Consider the following 27197-nt stretch of genomic DNA (forward strand, 5'->3'; position numbering starts at 1 on the left):
GCAGGGGAAGGAGGATAGAACTATGTTATCACAAGAATCTATGCCATTATCAAAAAAGGAAGTTCTTGTTGCACCCCAGCTATATACTTTTAGGTTTCATTTCTTACAGCTTACTTTAGGTTTTTGTAAAAGCTTAATGTAGCTATTTACCTATATGGTCTTCCTTTAAAAAGGATATGGACATGGTATCTTCTTTTCAGTCCTACATTTAGTCTTCCCCTCCTTACCCTTGCCTCTGCCCACAGTTTGCCTGGGGTTTTTTTTTGCCTCATTTATTAAAGCCACGACTGACCACTGTATCTATGAATCTCTTAGACTTGTTAAAGCAAAACTCCAACTCCCCTGGACTACAGTTTTCCCTATTACATCTTTTACCAGTTACACAGTCTTTTTAAGTAGGCTGACTGATTCTGGACTTTCGAAGTCTCTAAGAAGAAAATATATCTTTGGAGCACAGATCTTTGAACTTTGTCAAACAGTCATCTCATTAGTTAAAATTGGGAATGTACTTCAAAAATATAAGTATTATATATAAATTGCAAAGTCATACTATTCTTATGAGCCAAACATCTTAAAGAACAGCATAAACTTGGAGGAAGGCTCGTTACTTGAGAAATCATTTGGCTGGGTTCTGTGGCTCATGCCTGGAATCCTGGCACTTTGGAAGACTGAGGTGGGAAGATTGCTTAAGGCCAGGAAATTGAGATCAGACCTAGGTAACACAGCAAGACCCTGTCTCTACTAAAAGTGGAAAAAAAAAAAAAATAGCCCGGCATGATGGTGCACGCCCGTAGCCCCAGCTACTTGGGAAGCTGAGGAAAGAATATCGCTTGAGTCCTGGACAGTTTGAGGCTGGAGTGAGTTATGAGCGCACCACCGTATTCCAGTCTAGGGGACAGAGCGAGACCCTGTCTCTAAAAACCAAAGTAAAAATAAACTGAATCTTTTAAAACCAGGTAATTTTTAGATTTCATTTAGAAAGCCACACAATAAATATGTATGTGCACTTAACTGGGCCATATAAAATGCAGTACATCAGAACACTATGAATGCAAATCAAAAAATAAGGGCTCCACTATCAATCCTTCATTGCCTGAGGAACTGAATTCTCGCTCTTCCACCCACAGAATAGTATGGCCTCCTTTGTGTAACAAAGGTTATCTGTGCTATGCCACTGTCAGTCTATACCTTAAAAATTAGTGAAGGTTAACTTATTTTTAATTTTTATTGTTTTGAAAGATTTTAAACATTGAAGTAATTTTAGACTACAGGAAAGTTTCTAAAACAATACAAAGACTTCCTGTATATCTTTCTCCTAGTTTTCTCCTAATGTTAACATCCTATATAACCACAGTACAATTATTAAAACCAGTATGACACTATTAACTAACTTTAGGCCTTACTTGAAATACACATTTTCCACTAATGTCCTTTTTCTATTTCAGAATCCAATCTAGAATCTCATATTGCATTTACTTCTCATGTTTCCTTAGTCTCCCCTTGTCAGTGAAAGTTTCTCAGTCTTTATGACCTTGACATTTGTGATGAGTAATGGTTAGTTATTTGGTAGAACGTCCCTCAATTTATCTGATGGTCTCTCATAATTAGTTCAAAGTTATGATTTTTGGCAAGAATTCCACATAAGTGATGTGCCTGTCTCAGTGCATCATAACAGGAAGTACATGAGATGTCATATTACTGTTAATGTTAATCTTGATCACATGGTTAACTTGGTGTCTGCTGAGTTTCTCCACTGCCAATTACTATTTCTCTCTTTGTAATTAGTATCATGGAAGAGATACTATTAAACCATACTATTTCTCTCTTTGTAATTAGTATCATGGAAGAGATACTATTAAACCATACAAATATCCTGTATCTCCTCAAACTTTTGCCCACTGAAGTTTTTTTTTTTTAAGCAGAATTTATTGAGAGGACAGAAAAGCTCCCACAGTAGGAGGCGACCCGAAGGGGTCGCCTCCTACTAAATTTATCATTCATTAGTAGAGGCAAAAATTATCACCGTGGTGTTCTAAGGGTGATTTTTATTTCCTTCATTCCTTCTTCATTTTTTAATTGAAATTCTTTTACGAAGAAGAGCTGTCCTTTCCTCCTTATTTATTTATTCACTATATCAGTATTGAAAACATAGATACCTATTTTATTCTATGGATTATAATTCATGTTATTATTATAACTATTGTTACTAAATTGTTGCAACTTTAGCCAGCAGGAGCTTTTTCAGATGGTTCCTATGTTGCCATCTGCTTTTCTTGAGCACTTCCTTACTTTCTTGCAACATAAAATGCTCCAAGCTCACCTTGTATTTTCCTAGCCTCAGCCATGGAGACAACCACTTCTCCACGGAGTCTTGGTTCCTTTAATTGGAGCATCTTTAGCATTATTTTTACATCTTAAAAAAAATTTGTTTTTAGAGATGAGGTCTCACTATGTTGCCTAGGCTAGTTTCAAACTCCTGAGAAAAGTGGTTCTCCCATATCAGCCTCCCAAAGTGCTGGGATTACAGGCATGAGCCACTATGCCTTGCTGAGAATCTTTATTTTATAAAACACATATATTAATGTAAATAGAAATTCTGCACTTCAGTGGATATCTTATATAACTCCTGACTACATGTACACACTATTTTAGAGAGCATTTGCCTTTAGTTCAGTAACAAAATACCTTAGATTGGATAGTTCATTAAAAAAAAAAATTTGTTTCTCATAGTTCTAGAGGCTAGAAAGTCTACAAACAAACTTTACAAAACAGTGTGAGCAGACTGTAGATACACTATACAAATAACCAATAGCAAATAGTAAACTGTAGCAGACAGTTAATAATTATATGTAAGGTAAAAATGGTGAAATAATAATATAGAAAATGAGTTAATCACATTTCACAAGTATAGTTTTTAATCAAACCAGCTTCAAGAATCCTAGACTTCTTAATATTTTAGTAAAGAGGTATCCAGAAAGAATTACTCAGTCACTGAGGTTTCAAAATGCCTTCAAGATTAGGTAATTCTTGAAAGCAGAATTGTAACTACATCACATGATTAAAAGAAATAGAAGGGAAAACTCATGTATTAGAACATGTTTAACAAAGTACCATTATTGCAAAAATACATTAAAAAACCAATCTTTATGCGAGACTAGAAACTGAAAATATCAAACTCAAAATTATGATGAGACAAATTTAATCTTTTATAAAACAGCTGAAATGGTAGATTGGTTCAGTGGCTGGCTTATAACTCAGGGTTTCTTGTTGTTTTTACACTAGAGTTTAGTACCCATGTAACTAAACTATTTGAAGAAACTTACCTGGGGGGAAAAAAAACAAACCAGTTGACCCAGCAACATACCCTTTCTCTTCTCTCTTTTCAAGTTCAGGACCACTTGGAATGTTTCAGTCCTTGGTTAATTTCCTTAACCATTAAAAGTTTTATTTTTTTCCTTAAGAGGCCCTGAATTTGAGATTCTGATAATACATTAATTTTGTTTTGTTTTGTTTTGTTTTGTTTTGATAGCAGGATTTATTGAGAAGACAAAAATGCTCCCACAGTGGGAGGGGACCCAAGGGGGTTGCCCGGTTTTGTTTTTTAGTAAGAACTGATATTTACATGTTAATTCATCTTAAATTTGCAGGCAGAGTATAAATCAAGTTAAAATATGAAGAGGAGATATAGTTTTGAGAATTCTGGATTTGAGTTTTGGACATATTATTTACAATGGCAATGAAAATTTTCTATATTTATGCTTTGATCAAGCATATCTTTAAAAAACTAAGTGAAATAATTGTCCCAGTAGTTTCATTCTTAATTTATCTAACAACCTGTTGTTTTTAGGTACATAATGACAGAAATAACCAATTTTTAAAGTATACAAACTAATCATTGTGGTCTAATTTAAAACATATAAAATAATATGAAGAGACTGGGTGCAGTGGCTCACGTCTCTTAGCCTAGCACTTTGGGAGGCAGAGGCAGGAGGATTGCTTGAACATAGGCGTTCTAGACCAGTCTAGGCAACATACTGAGAGCCCATCTCCACAAAATATCAAAAAATGAGCCAGTTGTTATAGCGCACACCTGTAGTCCCAGTCACTCAGGAGGCTGAGGCAGAGGGATCACCTGAGCCCAGGAGGTCAAGGCTGTGGGCACACCATTATGTACCACTCACTGCACTCTAGCCTGGGAGATAGAGTGAGACTCTCACTCATTTAAAACAAAAACAAACAAACAAAAAAACTGAGGAACTTAAAAGACTAAGGAGACCAAAATTTAAAAAGAAATAATAGAGAAAAGCAGACCTCAAGACAAGAAGATTTTCCAAGAAGTTTAAAAAAAAACCAAAACCCTTGTTTTCACAGCATCCTCTAAACACTAATACAAGTTTTGAGGCAGGAAAACTGAATTAACATGCAAATATCAGTTCTTACTAAAAAACAAAACCGGGCAACCCCCTTGGGTCCCCTCCCACTGTGGGAGCATTTTTGTCTTCTCAATAAATCCTGCTATCAAAACAAAACAAAACAAAACAAAATAAAAAAACTCACCTGGCTGGCATGGTGGCTCACCCCTGTAATCCCAACACTTTGAGAGGCCTAGATGGGAGGATAGTTTGAGCCCAGGAGTTTGAGACCAAAGCCCAGGCAACAAAGTGAGACCTTGTCTCTATGAAAAAATAAGTCACCCAGGCGTGGTGGTACACGCCTATAGTTTCAGCTACTTGGGAGGCTGAGGTAGAAAGATCACTTGAGCAAAGGAGGTTGAGGTTGCTGTGAGCCATGATCGTGCCCCTGAACTTCTGCCCAAGTAAAAGAATGAGACTCTGACGCAAATAACAAAAACAATAACAAAACCCTCACCTCAGAAACATTATTTCATAGGGCAAAATGTTAGGACATCATATTTATACAGTAACATTGGTGAATGTTGACCAGGAAACTGCTTTGCATCATCTTTTGAGAAGGTTCCCCCTTTATTCTCTTGGCCTCTTGGCCAATATTTCTGAACCATATAGCTATGAATGATGTCCTAAAACTTGTTAGGCTGTTTGAGCCATGTTATTTTAAAAAGCACACACGCATGTGATGTGCATAAACATGAAGTTTTTTAAAAAAAAGATTCCATTTTCCTGTCACTTATACCTCAAATACATAATTCAACTGTACATATATTGAGAAACAAGTATATATCACACTTTGAAGAGTATCTGTTTTTGTTTTATGTTATTGACTAAAATTTCATGCAAAATATAAATGCTTATACAAGGAACTGAAAATATTATTGAGATATTTCTTGTCACTTAAGGAATCTACTAAGATCAATACTCTTAAGGGGATATGACAGAATAGTATCCAAAATTAAGACAGAAAGGTAAAAATCATTCTATAGAGTCAAAATTATCCTTAAAAATCTCTGAAATCACCCATAAGTACAGTCTACATCATTGAAAGTGTTGAACCTCATACATCATTGTCTATTATAAAACAACACACCTTTTAAACATGGGAATTACACTCTATTTGCAGAGATTACTACAATATACATGGCATGCAGAAATTAAGACCTATTAAAAGAAAACTAAATTATGGAGAAAAGAGAACCCTTGTACACCACTGACAGGAATGCAAATTAGCACAGCCATTATGGAAAACTGTATGGAGGTTGCTCAAAAAACTAAAAGTTGAATCACCATACGATTCAACAATCCCACTTCTGGGAATTCAGTGAAAAGATGTGAAATCAGTTTGTTGAAAAAATGTCTGCACTCCCACTCCCATGTTCATTGCGGCATTATTCACATAGCTAAATTATGGAATCAACCTAAGTGTCCACCAACAGGTGAACTTGAATAAAGAAAATACGGTGTGTACATGCATACACATACTCACACACACACACATATACACACAGTTGAATATTTTTCAGCCTTACTTAAGAATAGGTTTCAGCCTTATTTTTTTCCTTACTTAACAAGGAATGTTGTCATCTGCAACAGTATGGATGAAATTGGAGAACATACTATAAAATGAGATAAGCCGGGCACAGAAACATAAATATTGCATTTTCTCACTTATATGTGGACTCCAAAAAAATCAAATTCAAGAAGAGAGAGTAAAATAGTGGTTATAGAGGCTGGCAGGAGGAGGGGAAAAGGGAAGATACGAATAAAGGGTACAAAATTTCAGGAGAAATATGATTTGTTGTTTTTTTCCAGATCTATTGTACAACATGATAGAGTTAAAAATAGAGTATTATACATTTCAAAATTTCTAAGAAAATAATTTCAAATGTTCTCACTATAAAAAATGATCAGTACTTGAGGTGATGGAGGTACTAGCTAGCTTGATTTAATTATTCTACATTGTACTCATAAATCACTTTGTATCCTATAAATTGATACCATAATAAATTGTCAATTTAAAATAAGAAAAAATTAGGAACAGTAAATTCATATATCTACCTCCATATCCTGGTCCCTCTAATGTGTACTTTGACCAAATAGAACAGATGCACCCATGAGACAGATTTTTACTTTTCTATTATCCTTTCTCTTTTTGGCAGACATATTTAATTCCTGTTCCATTTTGCATATACAGTGTATTACAGGAAATCCAAGGAGGAATCTTTCATTTTTGCCTGGAAGTAGTGAAAAGAAAAAACAGAAAAAAGCTCAGAGAAGGTGAAACATTTCTTCCTTGAAAGATGAGGCCAGGTGTGTTGGCTCAAGCCTATAATCCCAGCACTTGGGAGGTTGAGGCGAAAGGATAGCCTGAGCCAAAGGGTTCAAGACCACCCTGGGCAACTTGGTGAGACCTCATCTCGACAATATATCAAAAAATTAGCTGGATGTGGCAGCGCATGCCTGTAGTTCCAGCTTCTTGGAAGGCTGAGCCCACTAGGTCAACCATAGAGTGGCCATGGGCGTTCCACTGCACTCCAGTCTAGGTGACAGAGTGAGAATGTGATTTAAAAAAAAAAGATGACTTGGTCTTTATCAAGCAAAAAAGGAAACGGGAAGGAGCAAGAAAATTAGGGTATGTGTAAGTATGACTGAATTTTACTATGCCTCTATTATGGATACTAGGCAGCAACAGAATATCAAATTTTTTTTAAGTAAGGAAATAATGACTTTGTTTTAAAAAGAAAATCACTGAAAAGATAAAATATGTGGAGGGCTATGGTAAAGTCAAGAAAATATCAACACCTGCATGGTCAACTAAAAAATTAGTATTTGAAAGTAGAAGCAAGCTATTCAAGTATTTAATGTGAAGTGTCTAGTCAAGGTAAACTGGGAGTATAGGTTACTCATATAAGGAACCTAGGTTGCAGAATAGGGTTTTAGACTTCACATTTCCTAGGGAAGAAAGAGGGTCATGGATAAGAAATACATTTTATAAAGACCAACACCTGGGATTCTTCAACATTTAAAGGTCAAGAAGACAACCAAAATGGAACATGTGAAAAAAGTCATCAGTGAAAAAGGGGGAAAAAAAAATCAGAAGGATATGATTTTCCAGAAACCCAGGTAAGAAAATGATCAGTTCTATCTAATCATGCTAAAAGGCTGAATAAGATGAGAACTGATTGGCACTGCTTTGAACAGGATAAGATGGAATTACCGCTAAAATTGATAAAAAACCAATTTTAGTGGAATGGTAGAAAAGAAAGTCTAATTGAAATGGGTTGAAAAGAAAAGGGAAAGTGGAGATAGGAAAATTAAGACAATAACAAATATTTAGTAAATACCCGCTGTGAGCCAAGTACTTGAGATATACTAGTTAACTAAAATCCAAGAATCTAGGGCAACTCCCTCGGGTCCCCTCCTACTGTGGGAGTTTTTCTGTCCTCTCAGTAAATCCTGCTCTCAAAAAAAAAAAAAATCCAAGAATCTAAACATTTTAGCAGGAGACAGACAACAAATAATAAATAAGAAGTAAATTACATAATACGTTAGAAGGTGACTGTGCTTCAAAAAGACAGGAGAATTTTTAGCTGTTGAAGGCTTAAGGGAGAGATAAAATAACTATGTATAAGAGAGGAAAGGGACTAGATAATGAGACTTAAAAGAACAATATGATTGGGTATTTTATCCTAAAGTTCAGCTCTTTCAGGGAAAGTGTGTAATAAATTAGGAATTAAATTAAAATGCAGATAAGGTTTTGAGAGGCAAATATGAAAAAGAAAAAGTTAAGATTTTGTACGAAAAATAATCAGAGTGGGCCAGGCACAGTGGCTCATGCCTGTAATCCCAGCACTTTGGGAGGTAGAGGCAAGAAGATTGCCTGAGCCCAGGGGTTTGAGACCAGCCTGGGCGACTTGATGAAACTTCATCTCTACAATAAATCAAGAAAACAACAACAACAAAAAAAGCCAGGCGTGGCAGGGCAGAAGGATCACTGGAGACTGGGTGACAGAGTGAGACTAGAAGGAAGGAAGGAAGGAAGGAAGGAAGGAAGGAAGGAAGGAAGGAAGGAAGGAAGGAAGGATCAGAGTGATTAAGCACAGCATCTGAGTAAAGAGAGAAGTAAAGTCATGAAGAGACAATGAACAGTTAAAAGTAATGTGGTCAATAGAAGATTGCAATGAAGTTAACAAAAAAGACCAACATAAACAATCCCATTAAAAAGTAGGCAAAGGATCCAAACAGACATTTCTGAAAAGAAGCCATGCAAATGACCGATAGGCAAATGGAAAAATGCTCAACATCACTAACTGTTAGGGAAGTGCAAATCAAAACCACAATGAGATATTACCTTACCCAAGTTAGAATGGCTACTAACAAAAATATTAAAAATAACAAATACTGCCTAGGATGTGGAGAAAACAGAATTCTTATAAACTGTTAGTGAGAATATAAATTAGGTCATTCATTATGGAAAAGAATATGGAGGTTTCTCAAAAAACTAAAACAGAACTACCATATGATCCATCAATACTATTACTGGGTTATCTATCCAAAGGAAGAGAAATCAGCATATCAAAGGGATAACTGCACCCTCATGTTTATTGCATTACTAGTCATAATTGTCAAGATATGAATTCAACCTAAAAGTCCATCAATGGATATGGATAAATGGATAAAGAAAATGAGATAATATGTATATACAATGAAATACTATTTGGCCATAAAAAAGAATAAAATGCTGTGATTTACAGCAAAATGAATGCCTTATGTTAGGTGAAATAAGCCAGGCACAGAAAGACAAATATCACATGTTCTCACTCAGATTTTGGGAATTGAAAAAGTTGATGTCACGGAGGCAGAGAGTAAAATGACAGTTACCAGAGCCTGGGAAGGCGGGGTGGGGGTAAGAGGAAGAAGAGATTGGTTAATGTGTATAAACACAGTTAGATAGAAGGAATAAATTCTAGTGTTTGATGTTCAGTAAAATATAACAACAATATATTGTATTTTTCAAAATGGTCAGAAGACTTGAAATGTTCCTAACGACAAGAAATGATAAATGTTTGAGGCACAGATATTCTAAATACCCTAATTTGATTATTATATTGTTGCAGATATCAAAATACCACATGTATCTCACAGATATGTACAAATATGACATATCAAAAAAACATTGAAATTAGAGTACTGGAATAAGATGGTAGTCAGAAAAAGAGATGTTAAAATTAGACTTGGGAGGTAGAGGTGCAGGATGTGAAAAAAGGTGGCTAGAGTAGAATGAAGAAGATAATTGGAAATGAAGACATCAAGTAGCTGAGAGGTCAGAGAGTTGGATGTAACAACCAGAATATGAGGTCAACATGAGCTATGATGGGAATGGAATTTAGAAAGAAGAAAGTGAAAAGACTGGGAGAGATCTGCAACATGGTAATGTAGATGGAATATTTTGATGTCATGTGCTTTCAAGAAGCTCAGGGTTTTGAGTGGGTAGGACAAACATAAAGACCTTGGTGAACTGTACTCTACATCTTTAAAATTAAAAAAATTAAAAAAAAAAGATCTTGGAGGTTGCGAGATTTATCACCCACTTGTATAACATAAAGCAAGTAATTAAAAACAATCAGCAGGTGAGAAGGATGTAAAAGCATCCTTTATAAATCCATAGGTTTCAATTACAACATTAAAGTAAAGGGAACACTCAGAGAAGAGACTGAAGGATTTTGCTGATGTACGATCACAGTTCCCAAAAGATACAGTAGAAAGAATTTGGGTGCTTATAAAGTAGTAGGAGACTGAGTAAAATTAGGGCACACAAAAGGCAAAGGAAGATAATCTGGGTGATAATGAATGATCTAACAGGTTTCCTTTAACTCTTTCTGTGGATGGTATTGTAGGTAAAATGGTGATTTTATCAGAAACACAAAAATCTTCAATTCAGTTCTAATTTGCAATGTGTTCTTAGAATTTGATTAAAATCCTACAGGCACCTGGTAAGAAAAGAAGGAAAGTATTTTCAGAAAAACCTCTGAATACAATTCATAATGGTATATAAATTATTTTATGGCACTAACATAGAGCTCCCTGAGAGTTTCAAAAGGGCCATCCATCTAAGAGAAATTCAAACTATGACTATAATAATACCACAAAGAAACACGTGTATAACAAACAAGGCCTGAATGAATCATGTCAAATTTACAGTCACTGAAGGATACATTTAGAGAAAAGCAACCTAAATGATTAACACTAACTGGTTCTAAGAAATCAAGTATTTTATCATCAGTCATATCCTAACTGGTTGGTGAACTGTATTAGTATTTATATCATGCTACAGTATACTGCACAATCAATAAAAGTTTGAGTGAAAAAGAGCCCTGTGTTCAGAAAAGGCATGGAAAATTTTATATATAAAATCTGGCTATCAATTAATTTAAGAAAAAAGGGTCAGTTAATAGAAGCTTTCAACGAATTGCAAATTCATCAGGAAGGTCTTTGGGAAAAAAAAAACAACAAACAAAGAACACACCAGAATAGTAGTTGCATGAATGCTAAGCATGTGTAGGGGTAAAAGATAAAGCAGAAAAAACATACTATAATTTAACGAAGAAAGGTTTTATTTTTACATATGTTTAGCAGTATGGGTAATTCAGTTACTACTTGCATACTATCTGTTCAATTAAGCCAAGTCCAGCAGCCTTCAATTTAAAAACATATGGAGATATCTTTCTGAAGCACAAGCCCATGACTTACACACTTTAGGTGAACAGAGAATGTGAAGATAAAAGCCAAAATAATTTACTTTGTCATAGGGATAGCTTTAAACAAGGCATGCTATATCTATATGCCTACGTTCATAAACGTCCCACACTGACTGATATTCAAACTATACACAATAATATGCAAGAACTAAACAGGGAAAGGCAAACTATATGCACATGCTAAATAATTTACTTCTTCAAATAGAGCAAATGAAGTACAAAACCCACTGAATATTAAGAGAAACTGGAAGATACCTGGATATAGTTTACCTTAGTATTCATTCATTCATTTAAGAAATATTTATTAAAGACCTAAGATATGACAGGTATTGTCCTAGAAGCTAAGAATTTTGCGATAAACAAAGTCCCTGATATTATGGAGTTTCCATTATACTCTAGCACTCTAGTTAACTTTAGCCACTAGAAGGAATTCAATTTTGAAACATTTCTAAAGAATATACAAAACTAGCTAAAAGTTCACCTTGGTATTCTAACATCCTCTCCTTCCCATTTGATCTATTCAATACTGAGAGTATTTTTGACTTGTGTCTAAATATCAGGAATTGCTTGAGGTGTATTTAGTTTAAATAAGTTTTCTCCATTACTGAGAAGGTCTAACGCCAGTGGCATTCCTGCAATCTATCTGTTATTAAGCAATATAAGGGAACTGATTATTGCAATTGTCCACAGTTCACATAAAGGAAAAATAGAAACCTATGAGAAACATAAAGCATTTTGCATAGCTTCTCTTTAGTCTGCCTAATTCAAATAACTCTAATTCTGGGCTGCTAAATAGTGGAGAATGAGAAGTTTTTTCAATTTAGCATTTAAAAGAATATAGGTACTCCTCATGAAGAACACTTTTCACCTTTTGAATTTCTTGAGGGCTCAAACTCTTATAACACAGTTAACTTCTCTGAGCGTCATTGTTCCTACAACAGTACCTACTTCAATAATATTGTTTTAGAATTAAATGAAATAAAGCATAAAAAGGATTTAGTGCTTAATCATAATTGATGACATCAATCATCGTTATCCCAGGTAGTAATATTCTCAGTAATAATAGCTTTTTTAAAATCATAACCACCATCCAAAAAAGCATATGTTGGGAAACACAACTACAACTAAATAAACTTAATACGAATATTACAAGATTTATTTATGTTTTGGCAACATGATCAATATGCATATGTTCCTCAAACTAAGCAATAGATTTAAAGTATCAGTAATACTAAAACCATCAATAACAAGAATTCCTAAAAATGACCAAGTTTAAGGATTTTCAGGAAACAAAAGCTGCACTAAAAAGGTGCTTCAACAACATGTTATTTGCTACTCCAAAGACTCAGAAGTATTTTTTGTCTTTAAAAACATATTTCTTGCCTTTTACTACAAGGCAGAGGAACTAGTATAACTCCAAAAACAAACTCAGCAAAGAAGCTAAGGCCATTTAAAAGATACTGTTATCTTCTAGCTCATCTTGGTCAGACCATATTGGAAATCTCTAAAATGATTCTACTGAAAAAAAATTTAAAAATAGTAAAAACAAACCCAAGTAAACAAATAGAAAAACTTTTAAGTTTAATTAAATCTGGAATGTGATGATGAACTACAAATAAAGAAATTCACAAAGAGAAGATCTGAAATAAAGCAAAACACTAAGAAGAATCTTTAATTAAAAAAAAGTTGTAATCTTATCTTTCAAAAGATCTTCAAGAAAACCAAGAAATCCTCAAATGGAGAGGTCACTAAATATCCAAGAACACTCACCCAACCATTGGTAGGAGACCTCTTGGAGACCCAGATGCTTGAATTAGCTGAAATAGTACCAAGTTTTTACTGATTACTCTTAATAGGGCAGTGGAGCACAGGCTAACTCCATACTATCAAAAAAAGACTATTATTGATAATTCGAGTTACTACCATTACACATGATTTAAAAGAAAACTGAGTAATGAGTTTCAAGGTAAATAAGACTTACTGTGTGTATGTGTGTAAATGTGTATACTTCTTCCAGTTCTCTTAGTGATACAAGTCTGATAGCATATCCCTTCCTGTAAGTATAAAATACTAGTAGAATAAAATTTTCTAAATTAATATGTTATAAAGTTCTTCAAGAAAGCATGTAAAAATTTCATTTTTACTTTTAGAGATGGGATCTTGCTATGTTGCCCAGGCTGGCCTCGAAATCCTGGGCTCAAGCAATCCTCCTACCTCAGTTTCCTGGGTAGCTGGGACTATAGGTGCATGCTACCACATCCGGCTATAAAACATTTTTAACATTAGCTTAAACTAAAAATTTTGAAAAAATAATTTGTTTTATAAAGATAATGCAAATTTCTCAATACTAAGTACTTTAGCAGCACACAGGAAAAGTTTTTCAGTCCCATGCTCTTAAAAAAAAAAATACAGTTCTCGACTTTAGGGCTTTGAATACATTAATGATTGTTCTAATCAGAGGATTCCCATATTTCAACACATAAAAGAACTTACAACACTTAAGGCTAAACAAAACACTCCTTTCTCAAAGGCATGGACCATTTTCACCATCATTGATTAAAACATGAATGTTATCAATTTAATAGAAAATAACTGGTGGTATCTAACTCCAAAAGGAGTAAAACAGAGTCAACAGCTAGATGACAATATGGTCATGTTTTCTCAATCTCTAGAAGCTGAGAGATGGGATAATCTCCCAAACCCAAACATACTCCATAACTTACTCCAACAGTCCAACTGTGTAAAAATAAGATACTCTACTACTGTGGGAACAACCAAGAACAAAAAATAAAAGGTTCTATATTTCTATTTTCCCAAGTAACTAAAATATAAAAACTACTTCTGCCTGATATATGTGTGCCAAGTAAGGGAACAAGTGAAACAAGAACTATTTAGTTTGAATAATTTAAACAAATAAGTAAAAAAGAACATTGAGTTTTTAATGTCAAATAAGCATATTCAAGTTACCAAATAAGTACTAAAATAGCAAGCCAGCAAATATATTCCAACTAGGCTGATAAATGATCTCACTATTACATTATTAAGGATTGCTTAGCAATGTAATATTATATAGCTATAACTTACTGAACATCAAACAACTTTTGAAGCCTTGAGAACAGCAATAAAATAAGGAAGACCAGAAGCATAAAATTTTTTTTAAAAGGAAAATGTATGATAAAGTCAGGGAGAGATTTGAGAATAGAATGCTGAAAAGGAATGCCTAATTAATATAAGACTAGCACTAGAGTGACTGAGAATTCTACTGTCCCTAGAAATATGAAAAAAAAAAAAGGATAAAGAAAGAAATAATCAAGAATGAAGTACACTTGTATCTGAAAAAATTCAAACATTTAGGTATCTATTGCACATTTTAAATGACAGAGCATACCAATATTACCTTTCTTTCGAAAGAGTGCATTTAGGTAATTTTCTGCTTGGCATTCAATCTTTTCAGTGTTGGACTGGCCCTGAGATGATAGCTCCTCCGTTGGTGTTGACTGTGAAGAATCAAGAGATGGTATACAATCCTAAAAGTACAAGAAAACAACACAGAAAATCACTATTTATTTGAACATGGAAAATGGCACAAAGTTAATGCTCTAAATACTCACTTGTTCTACTTTTTAAATTATATCAAATTATATAAAGGGAACAAAAAAATTAAAATAGGAATCGAGAAAAAAGAAATTTAGCTTTGACAGAGGGCCAAAATAGCTTTATTCCTTAGTAAAACTATAGTCAAAAAAAAAAAAAAAAAGATGAAGAAGAAGAAGAAGGAAGAACAGGTAAAATATACTGCTGAATAAATTCACTACATGGCATGCCAGTAATGTAATCCTATCAGAGAGTTTAACAACAAAGTAGATATGTTTACCCACTAATCTGACCAAAATCGGTACAGGTTCTCAAGTTCCCATTTCTTCTCAGCCCTTCTCACAACAGTAGAAAAGAAATCAGGAATTCCCACCACACAAGAAGATGCTGGTTGCATAGCTTATGCCCTAAATACAGTACACACTTAAATATTTCATCATTTACAGAGATAATTATGATATCCAAAAGACTTCAAGAGTAAGTGAAAGGCTTAAAAAATAGCACATTATCCCCTATTATTGATACCTAAGAAATCAGAGTGTAGGGTGGTTTCAGACCAAACTAGGCCCCCAAGCTCACCCTTGTGTACCTAAATACACTACAGACCTGAGCTGAACTTCCTGACTAGGGAACAGTAAAAAAGATATATGAAACAAATAAGCAAAAAGGACAAGTTTTCTAGGATCTTAAACTACAAGTTAAGCTAAATGTTAGATGTCTAATATAAGACTTTAAAATACTCATTTACCAAAATCAAATATTTAAACTTCCACTGTGAATCACAAATTTTTGAACAAATTAAGTTTGTTTTTTTTTTAAAAAAAGAACTGTGTTACAATTGTGCATTAATTAAAAAATAATTTCACAGCACTAACACTTACACTGACTGCTTCTCTCTGTAGGTTACAAAATGAACATTTCTCATCCATAGACCAGTCAGTCAGCTCTTCTGGTTCACAGTCTTTAAAAGAGGGAAAAAATTCATTAAATACACTAACTTTATTATAACAAATAAAATTACCACTCTCCACAGCAATGGCTCATATAATTAAAAAACAACAACAACAACAACAACAACAAAAAGCTAACATCAGTAAGGGAAGAAGAACTAACTTCAAAATTAAACTGATAACATCTAGAAAAGAAACAGAGAAGGCTAGTAAGAAGAGTAATCCTGCACTATTATGGGACCAAATAACAAGAACAATGAGTTGGTTATAAAAGAACAATTTTACAACAATGGGATTCTAAGTATCATCTAACCTTCTTGGAAAATCATTGCCCTTTCATTTTATTTTTGCTATGAAGGAAGTCAGAACGAAGAGGGAGAGATGGGGAAATGGGAATAAATCTGGCACACCATGAAAGACCAGATAAAATAGGGAAATAGGAGAAGAAAGCACCAGAAAAGTCAATAGATTTGAGAAAACACAATGATGCCCCCCAAAACAAGAAGAAATCCATGGCTCAAAAGTCAGGTAAGATTTTTATTACATCGTTCAAGGACTTTGTTGCAACAGTCAGAATAAAAATCAGGTAAATAAATGAGATATATTATTCAATATAAAACTTGTATTTTTTCCAGAAGAGTATTCCTTATAATCCAACATTGTAATATATCAAAGAAGCTCTGAAAAACAAAAACATTTTCTCCTAAACAAATTTTTTATTTTTTTTGAGTTGGAGTCTCACTCTGTCGCCCAGACTGGAGTGCAGTGGCCGCTCCCGGCCACCGCAGCCTCGACCTGTCGGGCTCCGGCGATCCTTCCGCCTCAGCCTTCCAAGTAGCCGGAATTACAGGCATATGCTACCACGCCTGGCTGATTTTTTTATTTATTGTAGAGATGAGGTCTCACTGCCCAGGCGGGTCTCGAACTCGCGGGCTCAGGCAATCCACTCACCTCAGCCTCCCAAAGGCGCGGGATTACAGGCTGAGCCACCGAGCCTGGTTCTAAACAAATTTTATTAAGGTCTAATAATATTTTTTTATCCTAACTATACTTGGTATAGAGTGATTTTCAAATTTAACTCTTGCAGTGGAAACTTCCCCAGTTTCTTTTCCCAAGTAAGTTCATATGCAGATCTTCAAACATAAAATAATTATCATCTGAGGCAGCTATACTATGAATAATTTGAAAAATACTGGTGTACCACAGTAATTTTCTTTTATACTTTTGAAATATATATGGAAGGTGAGTACATGCCTCTGCTAAACTACACAAAAATAAAGTTTACCTTTTTTGGAATGATAATGAACAAATACTAGTTAGCATTAGCCCCTAGGAACCTTCTGAATCAATCCATAAACACAGATATTGAATAGAAGAAAATACAATCTCTTGGAATACAAGGAGTGTAGTAATATCTCCCTTTGGCTTCTGCAGTGTACACACATATATTACTAATATTTACATAAACTTGGAAAGGGCAGAAAAAAATGAACATAAAATGCAGTACAGAGTAGTGGAAAGGAATTGGATTTGAATCCTCTGGAAATTCGAGATGAAATCTCACTTACTAGTTGTAACCTTTTTAAATTCCAAAGTTTTATGATGACCTATGTGTAAAATAAGGATCACATCACCTAACTTATCTGTGGATCTAATGAAAAAATATGAAAATAGTTTATAAACTATAAAACACCATGCAAAGGCCAGGTATAAACAAGGTAGAATTACCAGTCATTATTTTTAATCCTGTACCATTGTATGTGTATTTAATAAGATTAGTCTACATTAAGACAATTTAAATTACCTATTTGCTTAAGAAAATTGGTCACTTTCTGTAAGCAACCTGACAAATCAAAAAGTTTAAGCAATCTATACAATTAAAAACCTAGTTCACATAGAACTGTAGCACTTATGTTGTTTTCAACCTTTCACCCCCTCACTGAACAGAATCATATATACACAATCTTGAGTACAGGACTGTGCAGTGTCTCGTACTAGGGAAACTAAGCCCTTTGATCAATGTAATGAATGGAGGAGTAGTGATAATGTGACATTTTCCCTCAGTTCTCTTGAGATTCACCACCCAACTTGAGTGGAACTTGGGATTTGAAGTTCACCTGGACAAGACAGTATCCCCACGCACAGCCTGGAGTTCAGATGAACCAGGTCACTCATAAACATGCAAAAGATTCTGGAATTGTTATGCAGCATATTATTGTACCAAAAACATGATTCACATGCCAAGCATAACATAATTTTAATAGGTCAAGAAAATCTTACTGTTTAAAAAAAAATCATAGTCTCCTGAAAGAATTTTTGAAAAACAGATGCTATGTCTAGAGAAGAGGTATTTTTGAAGAATACTTTTAAGGTTTCATGAAGTTTCAGTGATAAATATGTTGACTCAAGGGACAATAATATTGGATTAATTAAGAGAACTGCTGGTTGTATGCTGAGATTATGTCACTTATTTCAGTTGGAGTTTAAGTAAATGTCAATTAAAATAAATATACACATAATTAAATGAATAACACTGAATAATCAATTGAATGCATAAAGGCCATTAAATTCTGCTGAGTTCAAAATGTTTAGCTTTATTTACAAATATCTAATAATTGCACTTTCTACATCAACTTTTGATTTTGAGTCCAAATAATGATGATAGAATATATATTTTTCCTATATGGAACAACAGATTTTGGAAAATCAACTTTAGGCCAGATTTCTATACTTTCCCCAGGTCATTTTTTCATGTCATTAAAAATTAAACAAACACTGCAATAAGAGACATTCATTTTATCTCTCAAACAAAATTTGACAATAAATCAGGTAGCCATCTCTAAAAGAAGTTATCTCTCTTTTTAAAATTTTAATATATGAAGCTATAGTTCCAAGATGGTTAAATTATATACCCCAGAGGAACAGTTTTATTAGTAAAAGGCAATGCCATAACGAAAACTGATAGTAAATGACTGACAAAGGTCAACTTTTCCACCATGGATATATACTCTTGTAGTTAAAGTCTGGCTCCCACCATTTTATCCAATTGAGATTTTGAGATCAGAAAACCATAGTACGGAACCATGGGCTTTTCCACATACTCATGTGGCCTCAGGCAGGTTACTTTCTCTGAATTTCAGTTTTCTCACTTGCAAAATAAAAAGAATAATAATCGCATCTTAAGGTTGTAGTAAAAATTAAAACATGCAAAACATCTAACAAGTTTAATAAATATTACTTCCATTTTCTTCTAAATAACCTCATGTCTTTTGAATGTTTTTATTCTTTTTAGTACCCTTTAATCATAGGATGTAAATTTAGAGTTCCCACAGACAAAATCCAACGGAAAATGAAAAAGGAGAATTCTGAACCAGATTTTTCATGAGGATCATGAAACACTGGTCATAACTGTGTTGACTTGGTAGAAAGATATTGAACAATAGGCAATGTAATTAAATTTTCATTACGAAGCTACATATTAACTATATTGAAAAATCAAAAAGAAAAAATAACATTCATAATTCTATCATTCAAAGACAATGATTAACATTTTACTACAGATCCTCCAGTTTATATTTTATGTTTTTAAAAAAATAAGAATCAGCGGTTCTTTGAAAGGATCAATAAAATTGATGAACCTCTAGCCAAGCCTGGCTAGCTAATCAAGAAAAAAAAGAGAAAATGCAAATTCCTAAAATGAGAAGCAGAAAGTGGGCCACAACTACTGATCCTGTGGACATTAAAAGGATAATAAAGGAATATGAACAACATTATGCCAACAAATTTGACAACTTTTGATGAAATGAACCAATTCCTCAGAAGACACAATCTGCCAAATCTCACACGAGCCAAAACAGATCAATTGCAATAACTCCGTATCTATTAAAGAAATTAAGTCAATAATTAAAACCTTTCAAAACAGATAGCACCAGTCCAGATGGTTTCCATATGATCTGTTCCAGAAAACAGAATCAGGGAAAATATTTCCTCATTTATTCTATGATGCCATCATTACCCAAATACCCAAACTTGTGTGAACTGACACCTAACCCAAGAAGATATACAGATGGGGAAAAAAACATAAGAAAAGATGCTTGAAATCATGTCATAACTGCAAACTAAAACAATGAGATACCACTATATACCTATTAGAATGGTTAAAATCCAAAATACTGACAACATCAAATACAGGTGAGGACATGAAGCAACAGGAACTTTCATTCATTGTTGGTGGGAATGCAAAATGCTACAGCTACTTTTGAAGACAGGTTGGCAGTTTCTTACAAAACTAAACATAGTCTTTCTATATGATAAATCAATAGTGCTCCTAAGTATTTACCCAAATGAATTTTAAAATCTCATCCACACAAAACATTGCAGATTCATGTTTATAACAACCTTATTCCTAAAAGCAAAAACTTGAAAGTGACCAAGTTGCATTTCAATAGGTGAATGGATAACCAAAATGTGGTACATCTATACCAAACAATATTATTCAGCAATAAAAGGAAATGAACTATCAAGCCAGAAAAAGACACAGAGGATCCTGAAGTGCATATTTCTAAGTAAGAGAAGCAAAACTGAAAAAGCTACAAACTATATAATTCCAATTACATGACATTCTGGAAAAGACAAAACTGTGAAGACAGTAAGATCAGTGTTTGCCAAAGGCTGAGGGGTAGGGGAAGAAGGGAGGAACGAATAGGCACAGTACAGATAATTTTTAGGGCAGTAATATGTATTGTGTATAATACTGTAATGATGGATTCATGACACTGTGAATCTAGACAAATACAATACCATTATAGGTTCAAAGACTGAACCTAATGTAAAGTATAAAACCTTACTAATAATGATGTATCAATATTGGTTCCACAAAAGATGTGACTATGAAAGAACCTAAAGACAAAGGAAAGGACTTGTATGGAATCTCTTCATACTTTCTGCTCAATTTTTTTCTGTAAATTTAAAACTGCTCTAAAAAGTATTAGTTTACAAAATAGAATATTATACACTTGTGCTTATTTATCACAATTATTTCCCATGCTCAACTGTAATACTAAATAATTTTTGATAAGTATAGTTCATCAAAGAGATGTGTCATGATCCATTTACTCAATATCCTACTGCTGAATATATAGCCTGTTTTTCCAATCTTTGTATGATAGATATTGTGATGAATACATTCACATAAGTCTCAGTGAATACTTCAGATAAATATATATCAAATACAAACATGTGTGATGAGTTAATTTACATAACTAACAAAAATAATATTACATTCTTTTGTTTTAGCTATGTAATAATCATCAATTCACATTCAAAAACTACCAACTTGAGTTAATACTAGTCCATGAGTTGCTAGTAAGAAGAGATCTTACTTATTCATCTCTCTTTCCTGATTGCCAATCACAGTGTCTATCACAAAATAAGCATTCAAAATGGATCCAATAAATCTTATTAAAAAGTAATTTTGTCTTCTCCACAATCATGGTGTTAACAGGTGGGAATAAGGATATTACACAAAACATATTAAGTTTCAGTCAGTGTTATAAGTCAGGTATCAATATTTGGCTTTCTATAAATAGTCAAATAGTAAGTATCATAGGTTTTGCCAGCCATATGGTCTCCGTCACAAGTACTCAATTCCACTACTGCAGCACAAAAGCAGCCAATCGCCAATGAATGAAGGGAACTATGTCCAATAAAACTTTATTAATTATACAATTAAATGTGAACTTCATATAACTTTAGCAGGTTATAAATTATTAATTTTTCAACAATTTAAAAATGTAAAAATCATTTTTAGTTTTCATGTCATTTAAAAACAGTCAACACACTGAATTTAGTTCACATGTTGTTGCCTGTAGATTTGATATAAATAATCCCTTTGATATAAGGGCACGTCTAGAGAAAAACCAATAAGCATTCACCACCCAGTTTCCACAGGTCTACTGCACTGAGGTTCACACCACATACAAGCTGTTTAAATTTTTGTAAATAAACATAGTTGAGCAAGTAAAATCAGAGGTCCCTCTCTCTAGATGAAATAAACTAGAATACCAAAAACATAAGGAAAAAACATAAGAAAAGATCAACAAAAGTAGAACACAAGAGTAAATTTTTACTTAAAAGGTCCTATGATGGAAGGAGAAGTTCTTTAGGGCAAACAGAGGAGGAAAGACAGGCCTAAGGTACTGAGAACTTTTCTGGGAGCACATAAATGTGTGAAGTTCATGCCATTCAAAGTTTCTTTGGAGATCTAACTCCAAAAAGAAAGACCAGTTATACTTTCCTCAAAAGGACAAAGAATCATAAGACAGATCAAAGAAGATAGAAAACTGACTTCTGTTTTGTTTGCAACAAATTAAAAATTAGCGGTACTCAACTTCTTTCAAAACCACTCAATCTGGAGGTGGTTCTGAATTGCATTCAAAAATTAAAATGTAACCTCTTAAAGCATAAGTGTATATGATACAGAAGTCTTCAACTTTGAAATACTGTGTGCCAAAGTTGACTTTAAGGTAACAGGGTAAACTTTAGGATATGTATTTCAACAGAAGCAGTAGCAGGTTTGCAAAGTAAAGGTTTGTTTAATAAAATAAACACTATGTTATGCATTTAATTTCACAACTAAAAATAATTAAGAGTAATATACAAGACTCCTTTGCTATCCAATTTATTTGTTTCTTAAATTGAGAACAGTGAGTAGCAAAAGTTCAGTTTTCAAATGGTCTATTTAAAAACATACACTGGCCAGGCTCGGTGGCTCAGCCTATAATCCCAGCACTCTGGGAGGCCGAAGTGAATGGACTGCCTGAGCCCGTGGGTTCGAGACCAGCCTGGGCAAATTGGCAAGACCTAGTCTCTACAATAAATAAAAAAAAAATTAGCCAGGCATGGCAGTGTGCGCCTCTACTTCTGGCTATTTGGAAGGTTAAGATAGAAGGATTGCCAGAACCCAACATGTTGATGCTGGGATGGCAGTGAGCGTGCTACTGCACTCCAGTCTGGGCAATGGAGTGAAAATTCAGCACAAAACATAAATAAATAAATAAATAAAAAATAAAAACATACACTAATCAATTTGACTCCAGCAAACAAATCTGTATGGTTTCAGCATTTAAACAGTAAACCATTTTTAATAATGGTAACAACAAAGAAAGTATACTTATTTAGAAGAGAATGAAAAAATGCTGGAGATGTTCTGAAACAAACAACTTCAACATACAGCACTAGTTTAAATTTCCTTCAAAACACATGACTGTCTTCATTCTTGCAAATACATATTATATTATTACGATAATTAGTATCATTACTCTTTAGCCATCAACTTTTGACTAAAAACTTTTTCAATCTAAAAAAGCAGGAAAAGCCGGGCTCGGTGGCTCAGCCTGTAATCCCGTGCCTTTGGGAGGCTGAGGTGAGTGGACTGCCTGAGCCCGCGGGTTCGAGACCCACCTGGGCAGCGAGACCTCATCTCTACAATAAATCAAAAAATCAGCCGGGCATGGTAGCGCATGCCTGTAATTCTGGCTACTTGGAAGGCTGAGGCGGAAGGATCGCCAGAGCCCAGTAGGTTGAGGCTGTGGTGGCCGAGAGCGGTCACTGCACTCCAGTTTGAGTGAGTGAGTGAGCGACAGAGTGAGACTCCAACTCAAAAAAAAAAAAAAAAAAAAAAAAAGCAAGAAAAAGAGGAAGAACTTACCTAAGGCACCTGGAGAAACAAAGTTCGAACACTGGGAATAAAATAGCAATGAAGCAAATATGTGCATATATGCGTAAGAAATAGACTGAGATTCAAAGCTTAACTAATTGTATAGCTTCCTCCCCAAAAGCACAAAAAGGGCCATCAAGTACAAGATGTATGAAATAAAATATACAGCAATGGAGTATTAAAATAATTAGTTAAATTAATTATATTTCCATAAAATCCTATGTAGCTATTAAAAATGATAATCTAGAACATTATATACCCAAATAACATACTAGTGAACACAGTAGGGATAAAAAAGTATACATTGCCGAAATACTATATACAATCTTTAAAATATACACAAATACGCATTTTATATTTATACTAAAATGATAGATGACAGAGGTTATTTCCAGGTAGTTAAGATTAGGGGTAATTTTTTTCCTTCTGATTTATCTGTGTTTTCAATTTTCTAAAATCAACATGTGTTTTTTAATTTTCTGATTTATCTGTGTTTTCTAATTTTCTAAAATGAACATGTGTTTTCTAATTTTCTAAAATGAACATTATTTATATATATCATTATATATAAATAAATGATAATCTAAAAATAAACTACAGGCATTTATTTCCTTAGAATATTTGGCTCTTCGTAAAATAAATAATAAATTTCTAAAGGGATGTAAATATACATACAACCTAACTATATAAAAAATAATATATGTTTATAAGTATATAAACAAACATGGGGAAAGCAAGAGGCCAAGGGTCACAAGTCGTAACCCGTGTTACCAGAAGGTAATAAAATGTAACATTGACTTAGAATATGAATATGGAAGGACAGCAGGTAAGAAGGGAAGGTTGAAGAAACATCAAGCATAGGTTGAATTTTTTATTCGTTAGCTTTTTCTTTAGTTCATTTGTAAGCTCAGCAGAAAAACTGGTGAAACTAAAATTAGCATCGTATCAAACTAAAATATTTAATTCAGTGCAAAATTATGCTAAAATAAGAAATGATTATAATTAACAGATGTAAGAAAAAGCACTCCTTAGCCATAAGAATGACAAAACACTAGAATGGGCACATTTTGGATTCTCCACCCTTAACGTCATGTTCTGCATGAATATTATTCAGCTGATTGAATATAGATTGTTGGGACAGACACCATTCATGCATACCTTCAGCGCTATGATTCATAACTGAATTATCCTGCTCAACATTAATAAAGAATGAGCAGAGAACTTTTGACTACTCCCATCACCACCTTCACTCTCTCAACTTAAAACATTTACACAGAAGACAAATGGACCCTTAGAAACCTTGGGTCTCAGAAGAATGTAAAGTACCAGAGTGCAATGGAAGGTTAACAGCACATAAAAATGACCAGATAAGAGACACAGAAGTAATTCAATCGGAAATCAAAGTCAAAAATCTATACTGACACTATACATTTTGCAAATGAACTGTACTATAAAATTTCAGATACGTCTACAAAAATGTTATCTCCTAGTGCTCTATGTTTCCAAGCAAGCTATAAAACAGCTAACCTACGGTATCACAGATCAAAATCTTCCATGAATATTTACACTACAGTCTTTGGAAGAGGAGGCTACAATCAATAACAAATAGTATTACATAAATATAAAACTCTGAACACACAAGGCAGTATTTCTTGGAGTGACAATCTGGGTTCCAGGATGCCTGTATCAGGAACAAAAGGAGGTAACAGCTGCAAACCTGTAACCCACATTGCCATACAGCAGTCAGGAGCCCAAGGGCTTCAATATGCTATTCAAATACTTTTGAGCACTCACTAGTTGCTACTAATAAAAGCCGAATAGCATGTCCCGACCTCAAGATTTAATGACTTCAGAAAAATCACAGGCTGTTGGCAATACATTTCAGATTATCTACAGGTTCTTCAAAAACTAGATGGGAAAGACTGAAAAACTGCTATGTTCCTACATACCTGCAAGATCCCATTCCCACCCTAAAGACAGTTTAAGAAAACACAGTTTATATGTGAAATAATGTGTTGATAAATTTAAGAGCCCTGATAAAATTAAACTTCCTTTATGGTTCTATAATTTATAAAACTGAATAGAGTTCATCTGATATTTCACACTGTTCTATTATTACATACATAATCATTATACTGGAAAAAACTAAAAGTTGGTAAAAATATATAATGCTCTTAGTCAGTCATAATCCTCCTTCTTTTCCGATATTCAAGAGCTGCAGTGAAAAAAAAAGTAAAATGAGCTTTTTAAAAAAATTTTGTTTTAAAATTATATAAGGCATGTTTGATATTAAAAAGCCCTCATGTATAAAAAAGGAAACCAAAATCATCCATAATCCATAATCAAATATAACTATCATGAACATTTTGGTGTTTTTTCTCTCAAGTCCATTTATAATAAAAGCAAACATACTTTTCTTTTTTTTATATAAAAAAGGGATGAATCAGTATATAGTATATTCACAGCAACCCTTTTCTTTACCCAAACAATCCTTTCATGTCATTAATAAACTCTGCAACGTAACTCTTAATGGCTGCAAATATTCTAATTGTGGATATAAAATAATTTATTAGGTAGTCTCTTATTTTTAGCAAATAGCAAAAAAGTTAGAAACAACTTCAAAGGGACCAGAATGTGCAGACTTACATATACATCTTTTGCACACTTATCTGATTATTTTCTTGAGGTAGCCTAAAGTAAAAATGTTGTGTAATTACGTATTTTTTAGGCTTTTGAGATTTATTGATAAACTATTTCTTTTAGGAAGGCTGTACTAGAAATACATAAGGGCCCTAAATTTTACTAAGTAATCCATACAAAGTTCTTTTTCCCAACCATACCTTGAACACATTAGATTTTATCACTTAAACTGCTTTCAATCTGTCAGTAAACCTTTGTTTTTTGGAATATGTTGTATAAAATATGATGGCAATCATATGATGTAACACTTTGGGAAAATCATCTAATACTAAAACAATGAATTGCACTCAACTTCTAAAACTTATTGGACAAAACATAATTTTTGATAAATAAGAGAAGAAAATTCAGTATGGTTTAATGACATGTCTGAAAACAAAGTGGTAATATAAGGATAAAATTACTACTTAGGAATAGCCTATAGATATAACAGTTGAAAAGAAAATCAAAGCAGGTCACAACTATAAGAAAATGTATCCTGTTAAGTTAAAAATAATTTTGTTATTGATCAATATCAGCATCATGACTACCAGTATCACTTACCAATGACACTTTTTCCCCGAACAATATAAAAACAAAGGCTCTACTTATTTTCAAAACTACGCCAGTGAAGAGCCAAGTTCATAGAAATATGTTGCCCTTATAGGTTTGCGTTGATTTGGCGTTCCAAAGTTCAGTGAAAACTAGAATATATCAGTCTCCTGACTTCTATTCAGTATTATTTTCTATAAATTATTCATTTAAAAAGTGTTTTCTAACAGCTCTAGCTCATCAGACATTAGAAAGAATGTCTTGAAAAAAAGATAAAATTAATGTATTAGTTTGCTTAGCCACAGATTCCCCCTTTCCAATATTAACAAACATTTCACTAAGAAAAATATAAAAAGACTATACAAATTTTTAAAAATAAAAATTAGAATGACAATTTTTAGAAGATATTATTTGACTGTTTATTTAAATTTAGTAAATTAAATACGACAATTAAAATGAATAATTTGACTAAGTAATTCAATTATTTAACTGACAAGTTAATTAACATTTGTTTTATTGATTTACTTAAATCCCATTT

The 27197-nt window shown here is 33.5% G+C and overlaps 1 protein-coding gene across 2 annotated transcripts in view; it reads right to left on the reverse strand.

Moving 5' to 3' along the window:
• Nucleotides 1-27197, reverse strand: part of LCORL (ligand dependent nuclear receptor corepressor like) — a 196765-nt gene that overhangs the window by 105155 nt on the left and 64413 nt on the right. For both annotated transcript variants that reach the window (XM_008058624.2, XM_008058623.2), the window contains exons 3-4: nt 15646-15725; nt 14568-14697 (exon numbers count right to left, since the gene is read on the reverse strand). In XM_008058624.2, coding sequence (XP_008056815.1) covers nt 14568-14697; nt 15646-15725 — 210 coding nt within the window. The remainder of the gene's footprint in view (nt 1-14567; nt 14698-15645; nt 15726-27197) is intronic.

Source organism: Carlito syrichta, unplaced genomic scaffold, assembly GCF_000164805.1.
Source record: "Carlito syrichta isolate Samal-C Ts95f unplaced genomic scaffold, Tarsius_syrichta-2.0.1 Scaffold303517, whole genome shotgun sequence".
Lineage (NCBI taxonomy): Eukaryota > Metazoa > Chordata > Mammalia > Primates > Tarsiidae > Carlito > Carlito syrichta.